The following is a 27,981-nucleotide window of genomic DNA, read 5'->3' on the forward strand; positions in this document are numbered from 1 at the left end:
TTAAATATTGAAAACTCTTTGGAATCCAAAGCCATGCAATATCAATTAAAATGGAAATGCTGACATATTAATAAAAAATTTTGTGCTGGAGTCCACCCACATTTATCCATAAAAAATTCTTGATATATGACTCTCATAGTATTTTATGCAATCAACAAATACAGCTGTGTTTAAGTTTTAAGTATGAAAATTTTCATACTGTTCTATATTTCAAAATACAATACTATGTTGCTTAAAATCTCACATATTTTCTATTACCAATCATAAAATGAAAAGCATACTCAAAATAACATACAGTAATATTTTACTATAAATGCTACTATTTAAAATGTTAACTGAAAACTACTCCCCTAATTAAACTTATAAAACTTATAAAATTGAAAAATAGTATATTCACATTTTTTCATCAATACCGAATTGCAATCTGCAGTATGATGGCTTTTATCAAGGGTATTTTGCAATGCTCTTTCAAATCCATTTTACTAACAAGCTAACTACAATTATCAGTGTGATTACACCAGTCTGAGTTTTCTTCAGTACATCACTTGTACCAGTTAATCCATTAAAAAATATGTTCCTGTAATTTCTTTGCACAAGATAATTAAAATCTTCAATCTTGTTTAAACATTTCCTAACACTTCAATGCCAATTTTCATATTTGTAAATGACAAAACTATATGCACTGTTTTCCTAATACATTTTATTTAGCTGCATCTGAACAACCTTCAGAATGTTACACAGTAATAAATGCAGCCCTGATACTGACAGTTTGCCTTGTAGATTCCCAAGATCAAGAAAAAAACTTTTTTCTTCAGACTCCTCAGTAAGTATAAATGCAAGGACTAGAAATAAAAAAATGACATGAGAGCATCACACAGTGGTACTTTAGCCATGAAAACAAGTTATGTTTATGAACAACCACAAAAATATGCACTTAATTAGCCAGTGAAAAGCAGTTACACTTTTACAATGTAAAATGCAAATATTTGAAATGTAATCTTTCAAAATGAAAACATACCAGTGTGTATACACAATATTAATGTAAACAAACACTTCAAAATCTATATTCAGCAACACATGGAATTCATTTTCCATCTATCTTGTTCACCAATCTATTCAAACACACACACACACAAAATTGTCAACAGCATGACAAAAATTCATTAAATACGACCTACCATTGGCAAATACAGTAAAATTATTTTTTGTTACACATAACTGTGGCATGTTTTAGTAGATAACAAAAATAAAAATAAGGAATCTGTCACATTTGGAAAGCTTCTTTTCTGAAAGTTTTACAGTACAGTATAGCCATTTTGACTTTTTCTTTTTTTTTTTGTTTTCAAAGTTATATTTGGAGAGCAATTAGATCACGCCAAAGAAGAAGAATATGTTGCAGTATGACAGCTTGAGTTAATAAGATGGTCAAACCAGCAAAATACAGACAGCTGTATGTTTGCAAAAAAGCAAAGCTGCAGCCATTGTTATGTAAGTTTCTACATTTCAAATCCTTACATTACTAACCACTGCTATGTAAAGAAACATTTCCTTTCAACATCCTTTCTATAATGGGTCAAAACATAAAAAAAGATGAAAAGAAAAATTCCATAAAATCATCTAACTACAACAAAATAAAACTTTAAAAGAAAATAAAAAGAACATAGATGTTCCTACTTGAAAAAGTACTTGTGAAAATAAAGTTACAAGATACAAATGACTGGAAAGTCTTATGTACATGTATTTTGATGTTATACCTAAAAAACAGAGAGAACCTAGAATACTAAATCAAGGACAGGAATAAAAAGTGCCTGTAGTAATTTGTAAATTTGCACTATGAACATGCGAAAACTTGCAAAAAGTAATTTCAAAGCTACAAAGAAAAAATATTATGTAAAGTTCCATTCTACACCTAAAAACACCCTTCCTAGTGACTTCAATACTGTTAAGCCTTTGATATGATCTCCTGTAATGTAGCCACAAAGTTGTCTAAAACAAATGCTCGGAAATGTATGACCTTCTGATTTCCAGAACATGCTAACACATTACTACCACACTCCAGTGTTTACATTAAACAAGAACTCTTGTCGATTCTCTTAAAATGAATAAATTCTTAAAAACTACTATTGTTGAAGTGAATGTAAGCAAATCATCTGAATTCAAACTTGGTTATGTGTTCAAACAGCAATAGTTAAAAAAAAAAAAGACTAGACAAATGATTTAAACGATATCAAAACTAAAGAAAGATAAACAGACAACGGACGGATGTCATGCCATTTCATTACTCTGATATTAATGTTTCCCCAACAGATAACACACATACACCACAATCCCCTGTGTATGTAATTACAGTAAAATAGGATTTCTTCCTTTCTGTAGTATAGTGTTTCTACTCCACATACTGAGGAAGAAATCTTTGATCTTAGGTACAGTATATCAAAAGGCTTAATTTTCATAGAATGTCTATATAATCATACTTTCAACAAACAGCAACTTATTACTTTCATTATATACTTGCTCAACTCACAAAGCATACACTCTCATTTTAGAAACTACGGAAGTGTGGGTAAGACTGACTAACCGTAGAAATCAGAATGTTACCAACTTCACTTTCAGTGAGCTTTCATTTGTAACATCACATAAATTTTTGAATATTTTTCTACCTAAAATTTCATCATGGCCAAGGCAATTTCCCTACTTATAGAGTAAGTAATCTTTAAAATGGCACAATATTTTAAACACATTGTAAATTTTACTGCAATCACAATCTCAAGATACTTTTACAAATAAGTAGAATCAAGCCACCAAGTTACAACAAATTGAAAATCTAATGAACCTACAATCTTGGCCATCTTCCATACTAATCATTGCTTGCTCATAATTTCCCTTAAGTTGATACTGCATATCCTCCACTCTTTTCTTTTTTTTCAAATTAAATTATCTACTTTTTTTTACGATACTTTTCTAATCTGATATTACAAATACTGTATAGTTACTGCACATTCTTAAATATCAGAACGAAAGCAAGTGTACTCACAGTCTGTAGATTACATATTATTCTCATGAACAATTTATAGTTACTTAAGACATGATGAGACTTTCTCCAAGTTCACTTATATAAATAACTTGAAAATGATAATAATCTCAAATAATCTGACCAAGCCACTGACTCAACTCTGATAATTAACAATACTTAATTCCTCTGCAATAGCTAAACATTTCTTCACCTAATTTGAAATTTATAATAAAAACAATAACTTGCTTGTTCAGGAATCTTAAATATACTTTTAAAAGAAAATGCTGTTTCTAACACCACACCTCATTAAGAAGTACAAAAAGTGATCTTTTCTTATTATACCTTATCGTTCACCTTCATCTTCATCCTTCCTGAGACTTGATCCCCTACTGCCATTGATTGCTTCCATATCTGGAATGGAGGCTGCTTCTTTCTCGTCAATCTCCTCAAATGACGATGCCGTGTTGGCGTCACTCTCAGTGCCACCAACTGATGCAGATTCAACACTCTCCCCGACATCCACAACAGGTGCAGTTTCACTTGGGAGAGGTGCAGCAGCTCCTGGTAACTCAAGATCAGGAACTGGAACTGGTGCATCTGCTACAGGAGCAGCATCACTTACTGGTGCAGCCACAACAGGTGTCCTCACAAAAGGCTCAGCGGTATTAATGGCTTCTGTAATATAAGGTTTCTATATTATTTACTTTTCAAGTATAAAATTCAAGAGTTTTGTTCTTAAGAGGCTAAATTTATATTATTTTGTCTCTTAAAAGTAGTGACCAAACACTGTACAAAATAAAAAAAATTTCTATTCAAGATTTTCCTGTGTAAAATAATTATCAACCTTTATGGAAGTTATTTTCATGATAAAATTAAGTTTCATATACACTTACCAGTTAATTACATAGTTATAGGTTTTCAACCACGTAAGTCTAAAAAATTCAAAATTCGCAGCAGCGCTCCTACTGTTTTGTCTACGTGACAGGCCCTGCCCACTTTCAAGTGCCGATAGGAACAACTTAGCAGAGAGCTTCAATTCGTTTTATCCCCTGATGTCCACATGAGGGGAGGCAGGAGGGCTCCCACTCTGTAATTACCTGCTAAGTATAAATGAAAGGCCAGGGTAGCGGGAGCTACCTGGCCAGCATTAAAGTCATCTACGGGAGCAGTGAATGCGGCAGCCGGAGCAACCAGTGCAGTGTGGGAGCCAGGAAAGCCAAGAGCTGCGACTGGGGTGACTGGAATGTCCTGGGCAGATGGAGGAGCCAGGGCAGGCCTGGAGCCAGGGAAACCAGGAGCAGCGACTGGGATCACTGGGGCAGGTGGAGCAGCCAGGATAGCCTGGGAGCCAGTGAAGCCAGGAACAGCAAGAGCGGAAACCATCATGCGAGGCATGGAGGTCACCACCACAGAGGGTCTGTTCTTTTACCTAGGCCAAAAGGTAAACTGAAGAGAGTGAATGTATACCGGTTTGGTAGGCAGTACTCCCGCCCCTACCTTAGGTAACTGTTACCATAGCTGCCTTGCAAAAGTTTGACGGCCAGACTTTCCAGCTTCGCCGAAAGTTATCCACATATAAAGACCTAGGGTTTGTATGTTACGAAAAATACAAATTAACTGAAAATTTTTCATTTTCATATAAGTAACTTACCCAGTAAATACATAGCTGATTCCACACTGAAAGGAGGTGGGATACATGGACATATTCTACTCCAGAACATTAAGGAAAGTGACGACTTTGCAATAGACAAGTTGCCAGCACTAATACAAAGCTTGTTATTTCCTTACTTGGTAAGAGAGCTACTACAGGTGGGTACTGCCTCCGGTCGGTGCTCATCTTAACCTGTGGTGGCGTGATGGTATAGCAAGGGTCGCCCCTACTTTAGTGGGAACCTTGCAGTGAAGGAAGCCTTCTGTTGGCTAGGAAAGTTTAAAAAGGATGCCTTTGCCCTAGGAGAAGACCAGAATAAAGACAAACAATGCTGTCACCTACACTGCAATAAAACACACCCCAGACCACTAAAACTGGTGGGTACTCCAGGTACATTGTACACCCTGGCTTCCCTTGGGACTCAACCATCCTATATCAAGGCGAGTGGATAGCAATATCAAGGCGAGTGGATAGCAGAGGGAAAGAGAACCCCATAAGTTTCCTCTTCCAATACCATACCAGCCATGGATAAAGGTCATAATGTGCAACACAATTTCCAAAAACAGTTTCCACATCCTTGAGAGTGTGCAAAGCAAAGACTGACTTGCATTTCCAAAAAGTTGATTGTAGAATGGCTGAGGGAGACATGTTATACCTTAAAGCAAGTGTGGCAACAGCCTGAACCTCGTGAGCTTTAACCTTAATGGTAGGCAAGACGTCCTCTTGAATCTGAGAGTGTGCTTCGGAGATCAAATCTCTCAAAAAATAGGACAGAACATTCTTAGACAGAGGACGGGAGGGGTTCCTAACTGAGCACCAGGGGTTGTTAGAAGGTCCCCTGATTTTCTTTGTCCTTTGCAGGTAGTACCTAAAAGCTCTCACAGGGCACAGGAGTCTCTCTTCTTCCTCTGGTCCAAGGATACCTATTAAGTTCCTGATGGTGAACGAACAGGGCCAGGGTTTAGAAGGGTCCTCATTCTTGGCAAGGAAACCCAGAGAGAGGGAGCAGATTGCATTCCCTTGTGAAAAACCAACTCTCCTTTCGATTGCTTGAAGCTCACTGATGCTTCTGGCGGTTGCCAATGCCACAAGGAAGAGAGTTTTCTTGGTAGGATTTCTGAGCGAGACAGAGCAGAGAGGCTCGAAGTTGGGACCTGAAAGCCACTTCAAGACTACATACAGATTCCAAGAGACAAGATCTGACCTCTCTTGCTTGGAAGTCTCAAAGGATCTGGCAAGGTCACAGAAAAGGGTGACATCTTCCTGGATAACCTCAGGTAGAGCAAGAAGTCGGCAATTTGGGTTATAATTGTTTCAGAAGAAGAGACACCATTGAGGCTGCACCATCTTCTGTAAACTATCCACTTGGAATGATAGAGCTTGCTAGAAGAAACTCGACTGCACCTAGCGATAGCTTCTGCAGCTGGCTTCAAAAAGCCTTTTGCTCTGACGAGGCCCCTGACAGTCTGAAGCCTGTCAGGACCAGAGTGGACAACACTTGGTGGAACCCGACGAAGTGGGGCTGTCTGAGCAGCGACCATTTTTGCGGGAGTCTTGGAAAATCCACTAATAGATGAAGCAGGTCTGAAAACCATTCCTTCTTGGGCCAGTAAGGAGCAACTAGGGTCATTGACAAGTTCCGATGAGTCAAAAACTTATCATCTCCCTGATCATACCGAATGGAGGAAAGGCATAAATGTCCAGGTTTGTCTAGTCCAGGAGCATGGCATCCATTGCCCATGCGAGAGGGCCTGGGACTGGGGAACAAAAGAGAGGAAGATGGTGGTTCCTCAAAGTCGCAAAAAGGTCTATGGTCAGCTTGCCCCATAACCTCCATAGATTGTTGCAGACTAGGGGTTCCAAAGTCCACTCTGTTGGAAGGACCTGCCTGAGACAGCTCAACTTGTCTGCTAAGACATTCAGGCTCCCCTGGATGAATTGAGTGATAAGTCACCTGGTTGCATTCTGCCCAGAGAAGGAGGTCTCTCACTGCCTTGTAGGGAGAAGAGTGGTAGCCTGCTTGTTTGTGGACGTATGACAGGGCAGTAGTGTTGTCCATGCGCACTACTACTGTCTTGCTGAAGACTAGGGTCGAGAAGGACTGGAGGTCCAGGTGAATGGCCGTCAGCTCCTTGACACTGATGTGATAGTTTCTTTCTTCTGTGGACCACGTCCCAGAAACTTCCTGACTCCCTCAAAGAGCTCCTCAGCCTAGATCTGAGGCATCAGAAAAAAGTCTAGGTCAGGGCTCAACGGAAGAAGAGACTTCCCTCCTCCAAGTCTTTCTTCGCATGACCACCATCGAAGATCCGCTCTGATCTCTGATGTGATGGGGAAGATGAAGGCATCCGGCTGGATCTTCCTGCTCCAGCTCACCTTAAGAAAAAACTGCAGAGGTCTCATGTGCAGTCTGCCCAAATTTACGAACTGTTCCACTGAGGCCAGAGTCCCCAGGAGACTCATCCACTGAATCGCTGAGCAGGTTGGGATAGCAAGGAACCTTCGAACAGTCTGCAGGCAGGAACTGACTCTTCTGGGGAACAGAAAAGCCTGAGAAGTCCGTGAGTTCAGGATCATCCCCAAATATAGAATCTGCTGTGAAAGAATCATTTGGAATTTCTGTTTGCTGATCAGAATGCCCAACTCTTGTGTCAGGCGAAGAGTTTTCTTTAAGTCCTCAATGAACTTCTCCTGTGACGGGGAATGGAGAAACCAGTCATCTAAATAAAGGCGTGCATTTATGCCGAGAAGATGTAGCCATTTGCCGAGAGGAACAAGAATCCGAGTGAACACTTGAGGGGCTGTAGACAGACTGAAGCACAAGGCCCGAAAATGGAGAACTCTGCCCTTACAGATGAACCGTAGGAACTTCCTGGAGTCCGGATGGATGGGGACATGGAAGTAAGCGTCCTGCAAGTCCACGGTGATCATCCAAATCCCCCTGCTGGATGGGTGACATGACTGAAAGGTTTGTCTCCATGTGAAATTTCGTCTTCTGAACGACAAGATTCAGGGAGCTGACACCCAGAATGGATCTCCAGCCCCTGATTCCTAGGGGACTACGAAGAGACAGTTGTAGAACCCTTCAGTTGTACTCCTTACTTCTTCCACAGCTCCCTTGAGAAGGAGAGACTTGACCTCCTGAGAGAGGGGTGAAAACTTCTCGGAGCCTTCCAAGTATGCGGTCAACATGAGTAGAGACCTAGCTAACGGAGGCTTCTCCTTGAAAGGGATGGCGCAGCCCTCCTTTAGGACCTTGACTACCCAAGGTTCCGCTCCTCTGCGGATCCATTCCTCCCAAAACAGGTGGAGCCTGGCTCCTACCGGGGCACAAAGGACTAAACTCTCATTTCTTGGGGGTAGGTTTGAAGGAGGACTTCTAAATGGATCTTGAAGGGGGACGAAAAATGGTGTGAGGTCTTGGCTGGGGTTTCTGCTTCCTTCCATGAAAGAGCTGGGGTTTCAGAGGAGAAACTGTATTAGCGGCAAAGGAGGGTTCTCTTGGTCGCTTGGTGGACTGGGCAAGAAGATCGTGCATTGACTTATTCTGCAAGTCAGATAAGACCTCTTTAACAGTGTCTTGAGGGAAGAGGTGTGACTTGTCCAGAGGTGAGACATAAGAACTGACTTCTGGGTAGTGGTGACCCCTTTTTGTGGTGAAGGGGCACCACGACTCTCTTTTCTTTAAAATACCCATGGCAAAGAGGCAAGTTCTAAGGAACCATCCCTTACTGCCTTATCAGTGCACGGCAACACTCCCAGCCAGTTCAAGGTAAAGTCTTCTGCAAGGACAGGGCAGTCGACGATCTTCTTTGCTAGAGATCCCACAGTCCAGTCAAGGAAGCTAAGGACTTCGAATACCTTAAAGGTGTTCTGGATGAGATGGTCCAACTCGGGAGACAAGAACATAATCTTTCTTGGCGCAAACGCAGCTTGTCGAGATGAATTGACTAGACCGGGGAAGTCCCCTTGGGAGGAGGTATATACTCCCAAAGAGGAAGCTTCTCCAGTAGCTTAGCAATGATACCTCATCCTGGCACAGGAGTATGTGGTAAAGAAGAAGGAGGGTTCGTGATGGGAGACAGCATGAATCGAAGGAGAAGGAATAACTCTATTGTCTATGATACTAGGTAAAGGGGAAGACTCTAAGCTAGACCTATTCTCGGCTCTAGAGGCCGCCTTCCTCTTCCTACCCCTTTCGAGTTAGTCATCCCAATCCTGACATTCTATGCAAGTCCTCATCCTTATTGCATTCCTGGCCGCCTACACTTAACACACTTGGTGTGAGAGTCATATGAAGATTTCGTTATCCTAGTCTTACATCCTTCACTGCAGAAACGAATGCTAGAAGTACTGGAATCAGACATTCTGACAAAATTAAGCTACAAATAAAGTTAACTAGAGCTAACATTATCACTAAATCTTGAAGACTTAAAAAAAAATTGAATACTTCACCATAAATACAAAACAAAATCCAAAAACCAATGAAGCAGACTGCAGAAAGCCACAGATGTTGGTCAGAAGCTGGCAGAAAATGAATTGAAGCTCTCTGCTAAGTTGTTCTATCGGTATCCAAAAGTGGGCGGGACCTGTCATCTACACAAGACAATAGAAGCGCTGATGCGAATTTTGAATTTTTTAGACTGCTGTGGTTGAAAACATATAGCTATGTAATTACCTGGTAAGTTACTTATATTAAACATGAAACTATGGGTAATGTATTTTTCTTGGACAATATAAAACAGTATCTCTCACGTCTGGTATTTCAAGATGTCTAAAAATATCCTATCCACTGGAGCAATTTGAATGTTCATCTTTTTTCAAATAACTCCAACTATTAAATGGAAATGCCAAAAACTGTAAAACAATAACAGGGATGACATTTTGGAAAATGTTCAGTACCAATATTCATATTGGAAGAATACAGTATTATCTAAAACCTCCACAAGATGCAGTGTCTGCTACTCATCCTCAATTAATTTTTCTTGGACCCTAGGACCAAAAACAAAAGTGCATACTAATATTTATTTCTTGCCATCCACTAAGGTCTAAAAGCATAAATGAAACATTTAAAGGCTTTTTAGAAAAATGTCAAAAGGTAGAAAGATACAATAAGGCACGGCTGTTCTGGATAATCTAGTTCAACACACAGGCTACGCTCTCCTTTGGCTAAAATTGAACATAAAAAAAAAAAAAAAAAAAATACTGGAAAGGCAGGGGTGTTTTGAATGTCCCAGACTTACAGCCCTTCCATTTCTTGATGGAGTTCTACAGTGTTTTAGATACTGATGCTACTATAAAATCTTTTACATTTTGGGCACACATTGCTTCCCGGCACTCCTTAACTCAGCATTTATTACAAGCTTCCCCACTCAAGAGGCCTAGCAATATTTGCTGAATTACAGTTAGGAGGGTACATTGCATCTCCGCTTATACCAGAAAAGAAAAACTATTCAGATATCCATAGCATCAAGATAATTAGTTAGGCACAATTTAAAATAATGAGCAGAAAGGGGATAGCTGGTGGACTAAAGAGAGAGGCCTGAAGGATGAAGAAAAGAATGTGAAGGGCTAACTGGGGCAGGATGGAGTGTTGTGATGCAGGTCACTTTCAGGCGTTGGGGATTGAACAGGACTGTATACATGAGACTCACCAAGAACCAAACCACTATCATGAAGTGAAGATGACCCTAAACGTGGCTTAAGGACACTGTTTGGCAAAAGGAGGATCATGGGAACACCAGAGGCAGGACCAACTGGCAGAGGAATATCTTAAAAATGAAAGTGGATAAAGCAACAGACTCTTCAGATACAATATGGGCACTGGCACAACAGGCAGCACAGGTGCAGTCAAGCACATTCAAACAGTGGAATATACAGAAACAGACACCTGAGCAGTCTACTGTAGAGTACCTACTTCAAAGAGTACAGAGAAACAGCTGGTATACTGATGAAGATAACTACAATGGAGGTAGCCAAGTATGCAAAGGCAGTCTGGTACATGGGAAGATGTCAATACTTGAGGCCACTTGAGTAGGCAAAGCCAAGCAAGCATGTGGGACCAACGAAGCAGAAGTCAAATTAGATAACACTGAAGCAGGAGGGGACAACAGCGCTGGTAACGAGACATTGGGTGTCACTAACAGTGAATCTTGACCTCATGATTAACTCACTTAAATAAAACCAAGTGCAGTAAGGAACTGGTCTTGGAGTACAGAAACCTTTGTTCTGAGTCTGACCAGAAGTGTCACCCACTGAATGAATAACCTCCAATAATAAAGAATGAATGAATGGGACAACACTGGAGGAGCAGAGAAGGAAGAAAAAAGGTTGAATTAGTAGGGGCCACAAACAAGGCCAGAATAACTATCACAAGGTGACAGGAACACCTTAGGAAATTCATCTGGCAAAGTCAGATAATGCCCCTTCTACACAAAAACTTCATCTCACCATCAACACCCTGGAGGAGAAGGTCAGGCCTTCAGATGCCAAGATTCACCAGCTGAAGTCTTCTCTTCGACTTGGCTTGTTGAATGACCACAACATCAGCATGGGGAAGATAGTTTCTAATCATGTGATGAAATTATAATTCTGTGTAAACAAAAGATTCAAAATGGCTTTATTGGTATTCAGGGTAGGTTCTCCTTTAGCACTTTCAGCCTTGCCATATCCTGGAACTTTTCCAGGATTTTGCATCAGATGGCCATAACACCATAGGAATGAGGACAACCTCAATTATCAGTACAGTAGCACACCGAGATAACGGACTGTGGTATACTGTACTTCTGGATATACCGGTGCAAATTGGAAATATCAATTTGAGGGTTTTCGCCTCCAGATCGAGCGAACTGTATTTTCAAATTACATGCCAAAAGGAATGCTGGGAGTTTGAGTGAGGGAGAAAGCGCATCACCCAGGCTCACCCACGCTCTCAATGGGGCACTCGGTTGCCAGCATCCCTCATGTTGATGCATCTGACTTGTGATTTATAGTGATTTGCACAATGGCTCCTACCCAAGCAAAGCATTCAAGGAAGCGTTTAAGCATCCAGGAAAAGCTGGATGCTATTGCAAAAGTAAAGAGAGGTTTGTCGCAGAAAAGTGTGGCTGAACTTTATGGTATCCGTGCACCAACAATGTCTGACATTATGAAAGCTCACGGCAAACTGGCAGCATTTAAGAATAAAGGCTATGATATTGAATATAGAGGGGACAAAGCTGCTGCTCCTCGAAAATCTATGAGGGCATTGGAAAACGAAAAACTTCAATGGTACTGAGATGGTACATGCAGCAATATACAGCAGGAATCAGCATTGGTGCTGAACAGCTCATCAAGGCTGCCAAGAAACTGAGCGTTCATGCAATTGGTTGGGCTTTTAGTTTAAACGGAGGCATGGCATGGGCCGAAAAGTAAAAGTGTCAGGAGAAAAGTTATCCTTTTATGAAGATGCTGCTGCGAAATTCAGAGAAAGGATTTGCCAGTTGACTGAGGACGTAGGCTTGCTGCTATCTCAAGTTTATAATGCAAAAACACGCATTCACGTACATATACAACAAAATATTGGAGTTTCTTTTAAAGCGGGGTAGGCTCGGACACTTTAATCCATTATTTCAGTGAGCTACTGTATGTCAAACAATGCCTCTTAAGGTCACCATTCATAAAGGCTGGGCTGATCTTCATAATGAGGTATTCATTTTCTTATTACAGCAGTTGAGAAGCTTGATTTTATCCTCATCGACCTTAGGGGAGATGTTTTCTTAGACAATCTGCCAGAGAGCTGTCTCATCTTGCTGGTAATAAGACAAGATAGCTAGTAGCATAGGCAATATTCTTGTCTTTTTGCCATACCACAAATATGTGATTCATTTGTCTTTGCTCCATTCTTCCAGTTAAAGCAGCTGACTTTTTTCCTTTACTAATCTATTGTTGATCATCACCTGCACTGCCCTGTCAAGTTCTGAGCTAGTCCTCTAAGGTGGAGGAGTGAGACAGGGCCCTCCTGACATTAAACAGGAAACCTTTCATAGCATTCACTCTCACCATTCATGTACAAGCCAGTGTTGTATAAGTCTGCAACACCTGGAGTCACTTCACATCCAGGAAAGGGTGACCTGACTCAATTACTTGTTAAAAAATTGTAAAATACAGAGAAAGGCAAACAAATGCCACATTTTTCTATAAACAACTGAGTGTGTGTGTCAGAGAGAGAGAGAGAGAGAGAGAGAGAGAGAGAGAGAGAGAGAGAGAGAGAGAGAGAGAGAGAGAGAGAGTACAGTTTACCTGACTAAATGTGCATGTGTACATATATTCATGCACACATAAAGACTGAAAAAAATGTATATTTATGTAACACTGCATTACTGTATCAAGTACAATTCTGTACTACATTAAATATATGTCAACTAAAATAGTGTACCAAAGAGAGAGAGAAAAAGAAGGGGGAGGGAGGAAGGTACAATAAATGTTTTGTATCTTATGTTAAAACAAACACACACAGAGAGGCATTCCCATGAAGCCTACTTAAAAGGTCTTTCACATAAGTACTGGCTGGCATGTATATGAATAAAACTCTGACGATATCCTCAGGTGCAAGCTTAGAGGCTGTCACGTCTATATTGAGATTACAGGAGCCAAACAAGAGTCCACCAATGCTGCACCACTTCATTATACCCTACCATGCCTGTAGATAGTGCCAATAAAAGAATATCACAGGAAAAATTCCCATCACTACTATGTCTGAAGATGGTCACCAAAGGAACAATGTACGAAGAGGATGAAAGTGACTCTCTTCTGTTTAGACCTTGATTGCTGTGGTCTAACTAGAAGACATTGATTACTGTGGCCTAAATAGAAGACAGTCATCAAGCCGGATGCTACAACTCGTATGAGAAAAGGAACCAGTCAGCTGGGAACAGAACTGTTCCTGGAACCCTTGAGGATAAGGCCATAAAGGAACAGACACAAAGTTCGCTTTTACTATACAACAAATCCAAAGTTAATCAGTGCACTACAACTCTCAATAAGATCATACAGTCAGGAAAAGATGCTTATAGCATGTGGTTATAGATATGACACTGTCAGTTAATGCTCTTAAAAATGTTGGTGGTAACTCATCATAGTTCCTGCTTCTGTAAGGGTCAATACTGAAAGTCATATACATATTCTTTCCAAAGGAGAGATTTCCTCTTAGATGTGAAAAATTCCCAATACTTCAATCTATATTTAGGTCATCATATTACAATCTATATTTAGGTCATCATATTCCAAGAGATTTTAAAGTAGCTTCCCAGTTTTTAGTAATGGTAGTCCTTTACTCAAACTGAATAGCTTACCTCTAGACCTCAACAACCCGCCCCTCTCTTCTTCCCAAACTCAAGGACTGCACTCACAAACAATCCTTGAATACCGTACATTTCTTGTTGCCTTTTTTTGGATGAGATCTGTACATCCTGTCAAAACGTATGCGGGGCTCATCCAGTAGCAAGAGCAAACATACTTTGTAAAAGAAGTCTAATTATGGAAGGTGGGTCACTAAGGTGCACATTATTTCAAAAGACATACACCTCCAATTATCAATTAAGTTTTCAACACTAATTCCTTAACAAATACTAGCAACAGTGAGTATGGCATCGTAAAGCTATGGTTTGTAAATACATACACTCATCATTCTTTTGAAAAATAAACAATTTCTACATGTACAGTATTTCCGTAACAAAACAAAGATGATCATCCGGCAGCATGATAAGACATGAAACTGACCAATCCAATGAAGAAAACCAATAGAACCCAGAAGTACCAATTATACAGTATTAGGAATCCCTCCAACATACAGTAGCAGCTTTTCACAAAAAAAGAATCATCTCCTGCTAAAAGGAGCAGGATAAAGAGAAAGCAGCATGCACAAGACAGTGTTTCATTCTTTAGGAATAGTAATATTGACAATAAACCAAAAACCTGAATAAAAACTAACCTGCTTGAGCAACATGAGGAGGTTGAGAGAACAAAAGGGACTCAGAAGGTACATCTGAGTAGGATGCTGTGTGTTGTGGTACAGGTGGTTGTGGTAGTAAGGTTGGAGGACTCGAATTGTCATCTTCCAAACTCTCCGAACACTCTGAATCATTCATGTCATAATCTGTTTGCACCACATTTACATAAGTTATTTGTCTCAAAAGTTGTCCTTAACAATTTAACATTCACTACATTAATTATAAACCATGCACATACTCATACAGCACCAGCAAGCAAAATCAGTGCACTTACAACAACCAGGCATCTACATATCTTTCTCACAGAAATAAGGTAACCAAGGGGACTTACACAAAAGGTAAAGATGAGACCAAGAAACAAAGGGGAACCCATGCACATCACACTACTCCCTTTCATGCAGCTGGCATCAAAGTTCTGCTCTTCATATCAAGCACATCATTTAAACAACGACACTTCTTAGCTTTATCAAGAGGAATCCCTTCCATGTGAAATAGGAATCTCACATACAAGATACACCAGCTCACAAGAGAGCAGAGAAGGGAGAGTTGTCTAAAAGTATGGCAGCTGTTACAAATGTTACAAAACAGATAGACAGTTAGTACAAGATTTAGAAAATAAAGCAAAGCACAAGAATACTACATGGAAAATACCATTCTAGCTAAAAACCACAATACAACGGAAAGCACTGCCATAATTACATTACTGTACACTGTACATGAAAGTATTTCTGTGTCACTAAAGCTCACTACCTACTGTTATAACTTTAAATTCAACAAAAAGACAACAAAAGCCAGAATAATTACATAATAGAATTATTCTAGGTTCTTCAAGATACTTTATACCTCATATAACTAATATCAATTTTTGAACAATCATTCATTCCAATTAAAACAAATATAACTAATTGCATGATCATGCCAACAAACTACTGTGTAGCCTTACATCTACAAACATAAAATGCCTGTAAGTTATTTCAATAATTTCAAGGATTTTTACCCTTGTACATTATTTTTGAATAGTTGCAAAGATAAAATTTGTCAGCATTTTACACATGTTTTCTGTCTTAATAATGGTCAAGGAAATTCTTGGTGTATCTTAAAGGTGATGGCAGAGCACCCTGTATCTTAAATGTGATGGCAGAACACCCAAGTTTAACTCTGAGGCTAAGAGCAACTAGTTATGGTGATGTGTGACAAATCCCAACTTTACATAAATACCAACTAATGAGGTCTCTTATCACAAATTGGACTTAACAGATATTGCTACAAAATATGTGTACATAAATAATGTTAAAACTGCCTGACCTTATCATTATTATCATAATAATAATACTAAATAAAAAGTTTCCTGAGACCACTAAGTATCATTTGTAGGCTCTGTTTTAAAATGACAAAGGAAAATTGGAGCAAGGTAAAGATAAAAAAAACATTAGATAGGTATGTAAGACACCAAATGGAATGGATGAAAAGTTAAACATAAAGCAATACAACTTACAACAAAGGAACACTGCAAAGAACCTCTATTAACCCTTAAACGCCTGTTGGACGTTTTAAACGTCGTCCAAAATTGTCTGTCGAATGCCGAGTGGACGTTGCAAACGTCGACTGAAAATGCTTTTTTTAAATATTCGCGGAAAAATAATTATAGGCCTAGTTTGCAGAAGATTTCAAATCCCGCGCCTCGGCGGATGCTGGGAGTTCACGGATCCAGCTGTTGTTTTGTTTCTGAGCGTCACCCAGACACGCATGCGTGAATTCCCCCCATCTCGCATCAGAGAGCATCAGAGCAGCACCTTGCGGGAGCGATACTTTGACGCAGACGTGTTTTGTTGAACTTTTGCGAGTGTTAGCGTATTCGTGCTGCAACAGAACGTTTGCAGAGATGTCACAAAGGCGTCAGGACCGTGAAAGGCGATACTGCCTGTCGGAAGTGAGCGTGTGGCGAGTTTTAGACTGGGATGCTGGAGAAGGACCCAGCAACCAAAGTGACCCAGCTTCTCAACAGCGTGTTGTTCGCCCACGTGTGACCTATGGCGACCAAGGACCACATCCCGTTACTTTTACGACCCCTAGGAAGCATCGAGGTGTCCTGAGGGGCATCCGAAAACATTTGGGAGGCCTCCAACAGAAGGACATAGACGAGTACTTGTCGGAGCTTTAATCGAGAGCAGGTGGGAAGTCCTGATTTCGGTGGTAGCTGGTCATCTAGCGATGAGGACATCACGCCTGATGTCAGCGATGACGAGTATTTGCCCCCAATGTCCGTACGGGATCCACAGGAGGAAAGCGAACTAGAATTTAGTGGTTTTAGTGCTTATGAGGGAGAAAGTGAGATGGAGGAGGAGGAGGATGCCCGATTGTGGCTGGTGGGGACGATACCGAAAGTGATGGCGAAAGTGAAGGAGACGGCCCAGCTGGAAGTGTGGGAGTGCGAAGGCGTGCCGCAGCGATGCGCGCGTCTTGCGCGCTTGTGCGAGCGCAAACCCGTAGAAGGTCGCAACGCCGTGGCAGCTCGGGTGAAGGCTGTTAGTCCGAAAGTGGTGAGGGGTGGTTGGAGGACCCCACCCCACCTAACATGCACCCATTCACGGCAGTACCTGGACTGACCGTCCCTGTGCCTCTCACGGCACTGGGGTTCATTCAGCTTTTCCTGACGCGGGAACTGCTGGAATTCCTGGTTGCGGAGACGGCAGATTACACTCGGTACTGCCGTGAGGAATTGCAGACGACGTTGTCGCACCGCTGGCGGGCCTGCAACCTCACGGACATAGCGCATTTTTTGGGGCTCCACATATTCTTTGGAATGATGCCTGCTGCCGACGTCAGGCAATATTGGAGGCGGAATTTTTTTTTAAGTACGCCCAATGTGGCCAGCATTATGTCCCGTGATAGTTTCCTGGCGTTGGACAGGTATTTCAATGCCTTCAACCGAAGGGCTATACCCGAATAACCCCGACCGCCTCATCTTAGTCCGCCCAGTGTTGGAGTTCATTCGTGAACGGTGCCAGACTCTCATGGTTCCTTCAAGAACCTTTCTTTGGATGAGGGTATGATGCCATACAAAGGGCGTCTAAGTATTAAAGTGTACAACCCAAGAAGCCAAAGAAATATGGTGTAAAGTTATTTTTTTATTACGGAAGCCAACACTGGATACGTCGTGGACTTCTTGGTGTATTCTGGGGTCTTCTCCACGCTGCGTGACACTGTCTTCGGTCTTGTGAATCGTTTCCGTAACCAGGGATACCACCTGTTTATGGATAATTATTATAACTCGGTATCCCTGGCCCAGGAACTGTATGAAGCAGGTGTGCACGTCAGTGGTACCCTTCGGTTGGTGTGTGGGGCCCCGAATGTCCTCAAGAGGTTTGCTAGCCATCCGCAACATCTTGCAAGAGGAGAGACAGAGTGGCGGCGGAAGGGAGATGTCTTCGTCATCTGTTGGAAGGGGCTCCGAGTCGTGCCCATGATTACGACGAGTCATGAGCTCATCCAAGAAGAGATCACCCAGCGGAAGAAGACATGCCGGCAGGGCCGAGTTACGTTTGAGGAGTTTCGTGTCCAGCGCCCTACTGTCATCGGACACTACAACAGGCATATGGGAGGAGTTGATCTCTTTGATCAACTCATCCAGTATTATCCCTTCGCCAGGAGAACCAGGAGGTGGACACAGAAGCTCCTCAAATACCTCCTTCAGTTGGCCCTCCAGAATGCCTACATCATTTACTGTGGGTATAATTGACGCCGGAGGTTGACCCACATCCAGTTTCTTGAGGTGGCTGGGAATGCCCTCATAAACTTCAATCCGGAGGAGTGGCCTTCCAACGCCGCACCCCTGCCCCGAGCTCCAGCTCTGCCCCGAGAGGAAAGGGCAGATGTTGCTAGGTACCCTGACCTCAGAATTCCTGATCCTGCCGACGCCGCCCCTGCTGCCGCCGACCTTGATGATGACGCCGCCCCTGCTGCCGCCGACCTTGATGATGACGCCGCCTTTGAAGATGCTGCGCCGCCTTTGAAGATGCGCTCGAATTCCAGTGTCCGTCAGGTAGCCGACCCTGTGTGTCGGCTGCAGCCAGGAGATCACACACTGGAGCTAATAGAAGGGGGCAAACAGAAACAGTGCCGGGTGTGCCATATGAATGGCAAAAGGAGAGACAGCCGGTACGTGTGTCGCACCTGCAAGGTAGCACTTTGCAGGTTAGAGGAGTGTAACCGCAAGTACCACAATGCGGTTATTTACTGGAGTGTGCCTGCCCGAGCGACACCGGAGGGCGCAGCGAGCCGCCGAAGGGCGGCCCACCAGCAGTAAGGGCGCGCGTCTCCCTCCTCCGCTTGTGCCCCGTTATGTCGGAAGGAAAAAAATGCAAGACTCTTCAATGGAGGAGGGAGAAAACAAGAACAGCACGAAGAGTCAGGATTACGAGTGAGTATTCTGCATTGATTTTATTTTTCGTTTTATATTTACGAGTGAGTATTCTGCATTGAATTTATTTTTAGTTTTATATTTATTACAAGTTTTTATATATCTGTATTCATTGCTGTTTTGTATATTATTTCGTTTTATGCAAAAACAAAGTTTTTCACAACCATTCCTTTTAGTTATGCTTTCGTAACAAAGTAAAAAACAATATAATTTATATGTGTTTATGTATGAATGTCTGTATATATGTAGTGTGTGTATATATATATATATATATATATATATATATATATATATATATATATATATATATATATATATATATATATATATATTTTTTTATATATATATATATATATATATATATATATATATATATATATATATATATATATATATATATATATATATATATATATATATATATATATATATATATATATATATATATATATATATATATTTTTTTTACTTGGGTCTCTTTTGGGTAAGCAAAAAATCTCATATTCTGGTGATATTCAATCCTTTACCTTCATTTTGCAACAAACGGAAAGTCTCTAGCACAATATTCAGAATTTTGGTGAATTTTTGAAAAAAAAAAAAAAAAAAATTTCCTCCGTTCCGCGCGCGCGGACTCCGCTGAAAATCCTGTCATTTCTTGTGTCAGCTTGCCGTAATTTTTTCGCCCTTTCATATTATTCGTTACATAAAGTGTTATACATCAAAATGTGCGCTATTTCATTTAGAATACAACAAAAAATAAATCATTCCTTTAGCTCTTCACAGTTTTATAATATTTTCGCTGAAATAACGATAACTGACAAAATTTTAACGTTCTGTCAACTTTGACTCGATCAAAATGATAAAAAAACGCATCCGTAAGCCATAATTATTACATTCGAGTAACAATCAATCACTTACCTTCATTTTGCAAAAAACGGAAAGTCTCTAGCACAATATTTAGATTTTTGGTGAATTTAAAAAAAAAAATTTTCCTTCGCTTCGCGCGCGCAGACTACGCTGAAAATCATGTCATTTCTTGCGTCAGCTTGCCGTAATTTTTTCGCCATTTCATATTATTCGTTACATAAAGTGTTATACATCAAAATGTGTGCAATTTCATGTAGAATACAACAAAAAATAAATCATTCCTTTAGCTCTTCACAGTTTTTTAATATTTTCGCCGAAATCACGATAACTGACAAAATTTTAACATTCGGTCAAATTTGACTCGACCGAACCTGATCGAAAAACGCATCCGTAAGCCATAATTATTACATTCGAGTAACAATCAATCATTTAACTTCATTCTGCAACAAACGGAAAGTCTCTAGCACAATATTTAGATTTTTGGTGAATTTTTGAAAAAAATTTTCCTTAAGCTCATGCGCTGACTCCACTGAAAATCATGGCATTTCTTGCGTCTGCTTGCCGTAATTTTTTCGCCCTTTCATATTATTCTTTACATAAAGTGTTATACATCAAAATATGTGCAATTTCATATAGAATACAACAAAAAATAAATCATTCCTTTAGCTCTTCACAGTTTTTTAATATTTTCGCTGAAATCACGATAACTGACAAAATTTTAACATTCGGTCAACTTTGACTCGATCGAAATGATCGAAAAACGCATCTGTAAGCCATAATTATTACATTCGAGTAACAATCAATCATTTACCTTCATTTTGCAACAAACGGAAAGTCTCTAGCACAATATTTAGATTTTTGGTGAATTTTGAAAAAAATTTCCCTTCGCTCCTTGTGTGTGACTCCGCTGAAAATCATGGCATTTCTTGCGTCTGCTTGCTGTAATTTTTTCGCCCTTTCATATTATTCGTTACATAAAGTGTTATACATCAAAATGTGCGCAATTTCATGTAGAATACAAAAAATAAATCATTCCTCTAGCTCTTCACAGTTTTTTAATGTTTTTGCCGAAATCACGATAACTGACAAAATTTTAACATTCAGTCAACTTTGACTCGACCGAAATGATAAAAAAACGCATCCGTAAGCCATAATTATTACATTTGAGTAACAATCAATCATTTACCTTCATTTCGCAACAAACGGAAAGTCTCTAGCACAATATTTAGAATATTGGTGAATTTTTGAAAAAAATAATTTCCTCCGCTCCGCGTGCGCGGAATCTGCTGAAAATCCTGTCATTTCTTGCGTCAGCTTGCCGTAATTTTTTCGCCGTTTCATATTATTTGTTACATAAAGTGTTATACATCAAAATGTGCGCAATTTCATGTAGAATACAACAGAAAATAAATCATTCCTTTAGCTCTTCACAGTTTTTTAATATTTTCGCCGAAATCACGATAACTGACAAAATTTTAACGTTCGTCAACTTTGACTTCGACCGAAATGATCGAAAACGCGTTCGTAGCCATAATTATTACATTCGAGTAACAATCAATCACTTACCTTCATTTTGCAACAAACGGAAAGTCTCTAGCACAATATTTAGATTTTTGGTGAATTTTTGAAAAAATAATTTCCTCCGCTCCACGCACGCAGACTCCGCTGAAAATCATGTCATTTCTTGCGTCAGTTTGCCGTAATTTTTCGCCGATTCATATTATTCGTTACATAAAGTGTTATATATCAAAATGTGTGCAATATCATGTAGAATACAACAAAAATAAATCATTCCTTTAGCTCTTCACAGTTTTTAATATTTACATCGAAATAACGATAAATAGAAAAAATCAACCTTTGGTCAACTTTAACTTTCGATCGAAATGGTTCAAAAATGCAATTGTAAGCTAAAAAAACTTAGTCTAGTAATATTCAATTAATTTCCTTCATTTTGGCACAATTGGAAAGTCTCTAGCACAATATTTTGATTTTTGGTGAATTTTTGAAAAAACTTTTTTACGTCCGTGCGTTTAATTCATGCATCATTTTGTGATAATATTTTCTCTGTGTTGCTTTAATCATTTTACAATCTGTTATATACCAAAATCATCGCAATTTAGTGTACAATACAACTAAAAAAATTAACTCATTAGCTTTAACCGTTTTCCTTACAGCGTGATTTGTATACAATTATATACGAGTTTTTTTTTTTTTGCTGTCATATATTCCAATATTTATATATGATAATGATATTTTTTTCATTTCTGATGATTGCATACTAAACTTCAGGCAATGAGAAAAAAGGAGCCAAAAATGAACTCTTAATCTTGAAAACTAAGCGCGCTGTGATTTTTTGAAAAAAACTTTTTTTCCGCTTCGGCGCTACCTCTCAGAGGCCGCCGGCATACGGGAGACGTTTTTGAAAATAGGGCTTCGGCGTTAAAGGGTTAACATCTACAGCGTGTCATGCATATCACTCTGTAAGTGGTCCTGCCTGTGGGAGTCTGAGTTACAACATTCCTCCACAAATGCAGCTAAATTTACATGACTGTATGGCAAAAAAATCACTTCACCTAATTACTCCAACCTGTACCTACAATATTCAGAGTCCTTCTTTAACAAAATTTTCTTTGATGGGTGTATTTGGGCATATGGTAAGTGTAACTTACAAATGTAAATGCAACATCATCAGTTCACCATCAATTTGAATTTTGGTCTCAAAATCAAAACGAACTGTTCTACCAAACTTCAATTTCAATAAGTAATAATTTTTATCTACAATTGAGACATTTACAAAAACTAGGTCCCACTGACACAGTATTTGCCAAGCATAAAACAAACTAACATATTGGATCACTGCTGAACATTAATTAGGGCTTCTCAGTGTCAGGTTAGGTTCCAACTAGACAATCCTGCTACTCAGGCATCATCTCCCTCCAAACAACCTAAAATTGAAGAATTACCATGAAACCAATACCTCCTAAACTTCAAATGAAGCAAACTGACTAACCTGGCATTACTGGTGCTTGTGGCTGAGGTGGCAAAGAAGAGTCTAATGAGGCATTGGGATTAACAGGAGGTGGAGGTAATGGTCGGGCAAAACTGGAACTGTCATCGCCACCTACACTTTCTGAGCACTCCGAGTCATTTATTTCATGACCTAAGTGCAATAAATACAAAGCTCTCAAAACTGCATAAACAAAAAAATAGTAGAAATAAAACTTTTACAGCATGAAACATATACTGTGCACTGTTTCTATATAAACCCATCAATTATATAGAGCCCTCCTTTGCATTTTGAATGTTCCCAAATATATTACATTCTTCAAAACAGCATAATAAGAGCTAAGAGCAACTGTTTAAGCATGTGTGCCTTTGACATGTGGGGGGTAGTAGGTATCATCCTCACTGTCTGCATAGATAGGACAAGACAGTGAAAAAGAAGGCATGGGAGGTGAGTACTTTGTATAAGAGTGATGGATTTGTATTAAAAAAAAAAAGCCTAGGTTTGAATAACATGTTTTGTTTCATATCCATCTATCATATAAACCACACATTGCAATTTAGGTGAGAATTCAAAAAGTTATGAATTCCAGGTGTATATGAGAGTCCAATGGATTCTGTGAAACAACTGGGGATATTATACCTCTGGAATCAAGGCTCTGGGGGCATTATACCTCTGAAATCTCAAGTACAGCACATATTCTCAAGGGATATGACAGTAATGTTTGTACTTAAGATGCGTCAAAAGACAATATATATTAACTAACATTTCAATGAGAGAAAGATGATAGACCAGGAACTTAGGGTTTTGACGTGAAATAATTACATAAAAGCTGAAACTTTGCACAAATGTAGATATGTGACATGAACAACATATCAAAAGTCCCGTGGCCTCCCATGCTTGCGTTAGCCGCCATATTTGTAAATGGCCACATTTTGGAATTCACTTAAAATTGAAATGTCTCATAAAATAATGGTTTTATCGAAAAACATCACGAAAAACATCACTGAGTAAAAGTTGTTCAGAAACTATTTTTTAATAGGTAGTTTGTTTTACAAAATTAAGCTATTATATACAAAATAAGAATAAAAATAGTAAAACTAATCCTATAATTTCATTTTCAAAAACAATTTCCACTGAACTGGTGGTCTGTATGACCAAATGTTTCGAAACAAAAGTTATAGAAAAAATCACCTTCTTTTCAAATATATATGAGTTTGAACATATCTAGAAAAACAATGTAGTAATCACTGTAAATAAACAAAAAATTAATATGGGAAATGGCCAGACAAACAAATCAAATAGTAACTTTTTTTTCCTAATTAAAAGATAGCCTTACTTTGCAAGAGTTTCACTCAATTACTGAACAGTAACGTATCTTTATACATTATGTTTACTAATGAGCTCGGAAATTACAGTGAGAGAAACTGATGGAATTTTTTTCCCTATTATCATAGGATGCATGCGAAACTATATCACACAAATATCTTGTGTACAATTAAGCAGTAAATATTCTGTTATTCCAACATCTAAATCTTAAAAATAAAAAGATATAAAAAATATTTCAATTGGGAAAAACAAAGAAATATACAAAATAAATGCACATACACGTGAAGGACTACAGCATGTTTGTTTTAAATTCATACGCAATAAACATGCCATGAAGGTATTAATGAGAGTAATTAAAATTGAATCAATCCAAATTTTGAATCATATGTAAATATCACACAAACTGAGCATATGTGCACACTTCGAAATAAATTTTATATAACCTCACTATCCAATTCATCTTCTTCCTCAAATAGGTGTGAATTTTCACATCCAACTCCATGGTACTAGCCACACATGGATGAACACAATAAACCAGCCCTCTTACATTCACATTGATGGTGACAGCCCTTGTGGCAATTACAGCTGACCAAGTCTAACAGTTCATCTGGAGCTCGTGGATTAACAGAAGGTACTGGTTTCAGTCCAGTTCTGCAAGACTCCCATCCCCATTCAACTGGAGAGAGATGGTTGCCATGCCAATTTCGTACTTGCAAGAAGACTCTAAAAAGAGTGCAAGCGAGCTGCATCACTTGTTGGTGGCAACGTAGAGATTAAATACAGATTTGACTGACATTTTTGCTACCGTTCTCTTGTATTCATAAATGCGATACTTATCCAAGGTTTGACATCTGTCAGCTTCCACTGCTCCGTACACAGAAAGGCGGGAAGCTTCACCAGCTTTGGCCACTTCCTCTTTAGATGCTGCTGGGTTAGTAAATACAGAAACTGTGTCACATGTCTTGCCTATTCTTCAAGATATTTAATGACTTCTTTTTCCCCTTCCCATAGATAGCTGATGTTGTGTCACAACCTGTGAGTGCCTGGAGGAACAACAAATGTTGACACATGTGTCCCAGATTATCTTGAAGTTTGCCAATATCATATGACTTGTTGGGATTGTGGGTTTTACCAGGTTTAATGAAGAGTACTTTCGTGGATGGATTAGAAAGGAATGAAAGAAGTACAAGTAAGTCTGTGTCATCACCCACTACTGCAACTTTATGTCTTGTACCTTGTAAAGGCCAAGCAGTTTGGACAATTGGTATATATGCATCATCATTATCAACTATAAATTATACCAGCAGAATGGAGGTGTTCCTTAAGCTTACTGATCAGATGTGTCTTGTTATGTTTATTGCAAAGGAGATCCGCCTGCGGTAAGGTTGAGTAAACTTCTTCCACTGCAACTTCTACAGAACAGTTTCTAGATGCTCTACGTTTTTGCTCATCAGATTTGATTGTTGGTTCTGGGCAGCCATAAAATACAACAGTTGTAGCTTTGCCGCAATGTTTGAGAACATAATCTGTGTAGGCTTGAAAAATATCCCGGTACATAGCTGGCCTTGGCTACACAACTTTATGAAGGAGATGACCTCCATCCACGACATACCTATATTCATCTGCAACTAATCCTTCCCAAGATCCACAAGATTCCGGCATAGTTGCTACTGCTGATTTGTTTCCTTTCCTCATTGAGATGTTGTTAAACAGCGATGGAGGCATAGGGGCTAGCTCATAGGTCATATAATCGACTAATTGATCATCATCTTTCAGCACACATAATTCTGCTGAATAGCTGTTGAGAGTTTACTGCAACAATGTCACTGCGAACTTTAAGTCCATCTGTCATTACTGATACTGACCGCACTCTATTCTTCTGTTTCAGGTGTATATATGAGAATTTTTTGCCTTCCATATCATAAATTTCTTTTAAACCAATTGATTTTGCCAAGACACAATTCACTAAATCATTAGCAGTTATCGTGTTCCTGGAGATACTAATCCACTAAATGTTTATTGAAATGGAGAGTGAGATTTCAGTCAGTTTTTCATTATCAGTAAATGGTTCTCATAATGAATTTGGTGCGAGTCTTGCAATTCAACATGCTGTTCACTTGTTGCAGAGGATACACCGGTAAAGTTCTCCATTGCTTCACAAATTTGTGCTTGCTGGAATTGCTTTTATCCACTGAACTAAAGTACTTTCAGTAATGCCCCTGCTATGCATAAGTCCTCCAGAAGATTTAAATCCCTTCATCAGAAACTGCTCAATTATCATATCAACCCATGTTCCAGACCAGTAACGACTGCTCATCCATTGTTGAGCTGAACAAGACGAAAGGGCTAGAAAATTCCGGACTGCCTGATGGCAGCTGGATATCCTCTTGGGGGACAGAATAGCCTGAAAACCCTGAGAGTTCAGAAACATCCCCAGATAGAAGATTTCTTGCGAAGGGGTCAACTGGGACTTCTGAAGGTTTACAAGAAGGCTCAGCTCCTGGGTCAGAAGAAGAAACTTGTGTGTATGTCCTCCATGCACTTGTCCTTCCACAGGAATCGAAGAAGCCAGTCATCTAGGTAAAGACTGACATTGAATTCTACTAAATGGAGCCATTTCGAAAAGGAGCGAGAACTTGAGTAAGCATTGAGGGGCTGTCGAAAGGCCGAAGTAGAGGGCCCGAAACTGGTACACCTTATCTTGGAAGACAAACCTCTGATATTTTCTGGAAACTGGATGAATTGGGATATGAAAATACACATCTTGCATCTCTAGGGTCACCGTCCATACACCCTGGTGAATGGATGCAAGGACTGATTGGCTTGTCTCCATCTTGAATTTTGTCTTCAAGACAAAATGATTGAGGGTGCTTACATTGAGGACTGGTCTCTAACTCCCTGATGATTTCAGTACCACAAAGAGACAATTGTAAAACCCCTCTGTGCTGGTGTTCTGAACCTCCTCTATGGCCCTTTTCTGAATGAGAGGAAACTTCCTCTAATAGGGCCGATTGTCTCCTGGAGCCTACCATTTCGCTGTCAATGCAATAGGAGAGGTGACTGAATGGGGGGTCCCCAAAAAAAGAGCTGACATAGTCCTCCTTTAAAATACTGATGATCCATGGCTCTGCTCCTCCTATCAGCCACTTCTCCCAAAACTCTAGAAGTCTGGCTCCAACAGGTACATGAAGGACTTGTGTCTCACTTTTTCTGCACTGGCTTAGAAGAGTTCTTCTTGATGGTCCTGGATGCAAACTGGACATTTGCACGGAACCTAAATGGTGTTTCTAGATCTCCCTCCATGAAAGGGCTGTTGCTGGAGGGGGAAGGTAGTCCTAGATTGAAAAGAAGATGAGTCCTTAGGGTGCCTAGAAGACTGGGTCAACAAGTCTTGTGTCGTCTTCTTCAGCAAGTCAGAGGCTATTCCTTCAATGTGCCTTGGGGGAAGAGAGGATTTTTGTTCACAGGCAAGAACATCAGAGCTTTCATTTCTTCAGTACCCCACAAGTAACGAGGGCAGAAAGCTCAGCCAGACTCTTCGTTGGGTGAGTCGGTAGAGCTGCGGACTGTTACTCGATGGGTCGGAGTTCAATTCCCCGTCCGGCTGATGAGTTAGAGGAATTTATTTCTGGTGATAGAAATTCATTTCTTGCTATAATGTGGTTCGGATTCCACAATAAGCTGTAGGTCCCGTTGCTAAGTAACCAA

At 39.8% G+C, this 27,981-nt stretch overlaps 1 protein-coding gene across 3 annotated transcripts in view; it reads right to left on the minus strand.

Annotated features, from left to right (window-relative positions):
* Positions 1–1,321: 1,321 nt before the first annotated feature.
* Positions 1,322–27,981, minus strand: part of LOC136831466 (testis-expressed protein 264 homolog) — a 51,793-nt gene continuing 25,133 nt past the window's right edge. Inside the window, exons 6-8 of one of the 3 annotated variants that reach the window (XM_067091960.1) lie at positions 22,951–23,100; positions 14,635–14,799; positions 1,322–3,688 (exon numbers count right to left, since the gene is read on the minus strand). In XM_067091960.1, the coding sequence (XP_066948061.1) occupies positions 3,357–3,688; positions 14,635–14,799; positions 22,951–23,100 (647 nt within the window). In that variant the 3' untranslated portion in view covers positions 1,322–3,356. The remainder of the gene's footprint in view (positions 3,689–14,634; positions 14,800–22,950; positions 23,101–27,981) is intronic. The other 2 variants (XM_067091962.1, XM_067091961.1) reach the window with 2 other exon arrangements.

Source organism: Macrobrachium rosenbergii, chromosome 48 (genome assembly GCF_040412425.1).
Source record: "Macrobrachium rosenbergii isolate ZJJX-2024 chromosome 48, ASM4041242v1, whole genome shotgun sequence".
Lineage (NCBI taxonomy): Eukaryota > Metazoa > Arthropoda > Malacostraca > Decapoda > Palaemonidae > Macrobrachium > Macrobrachium rosenbergii.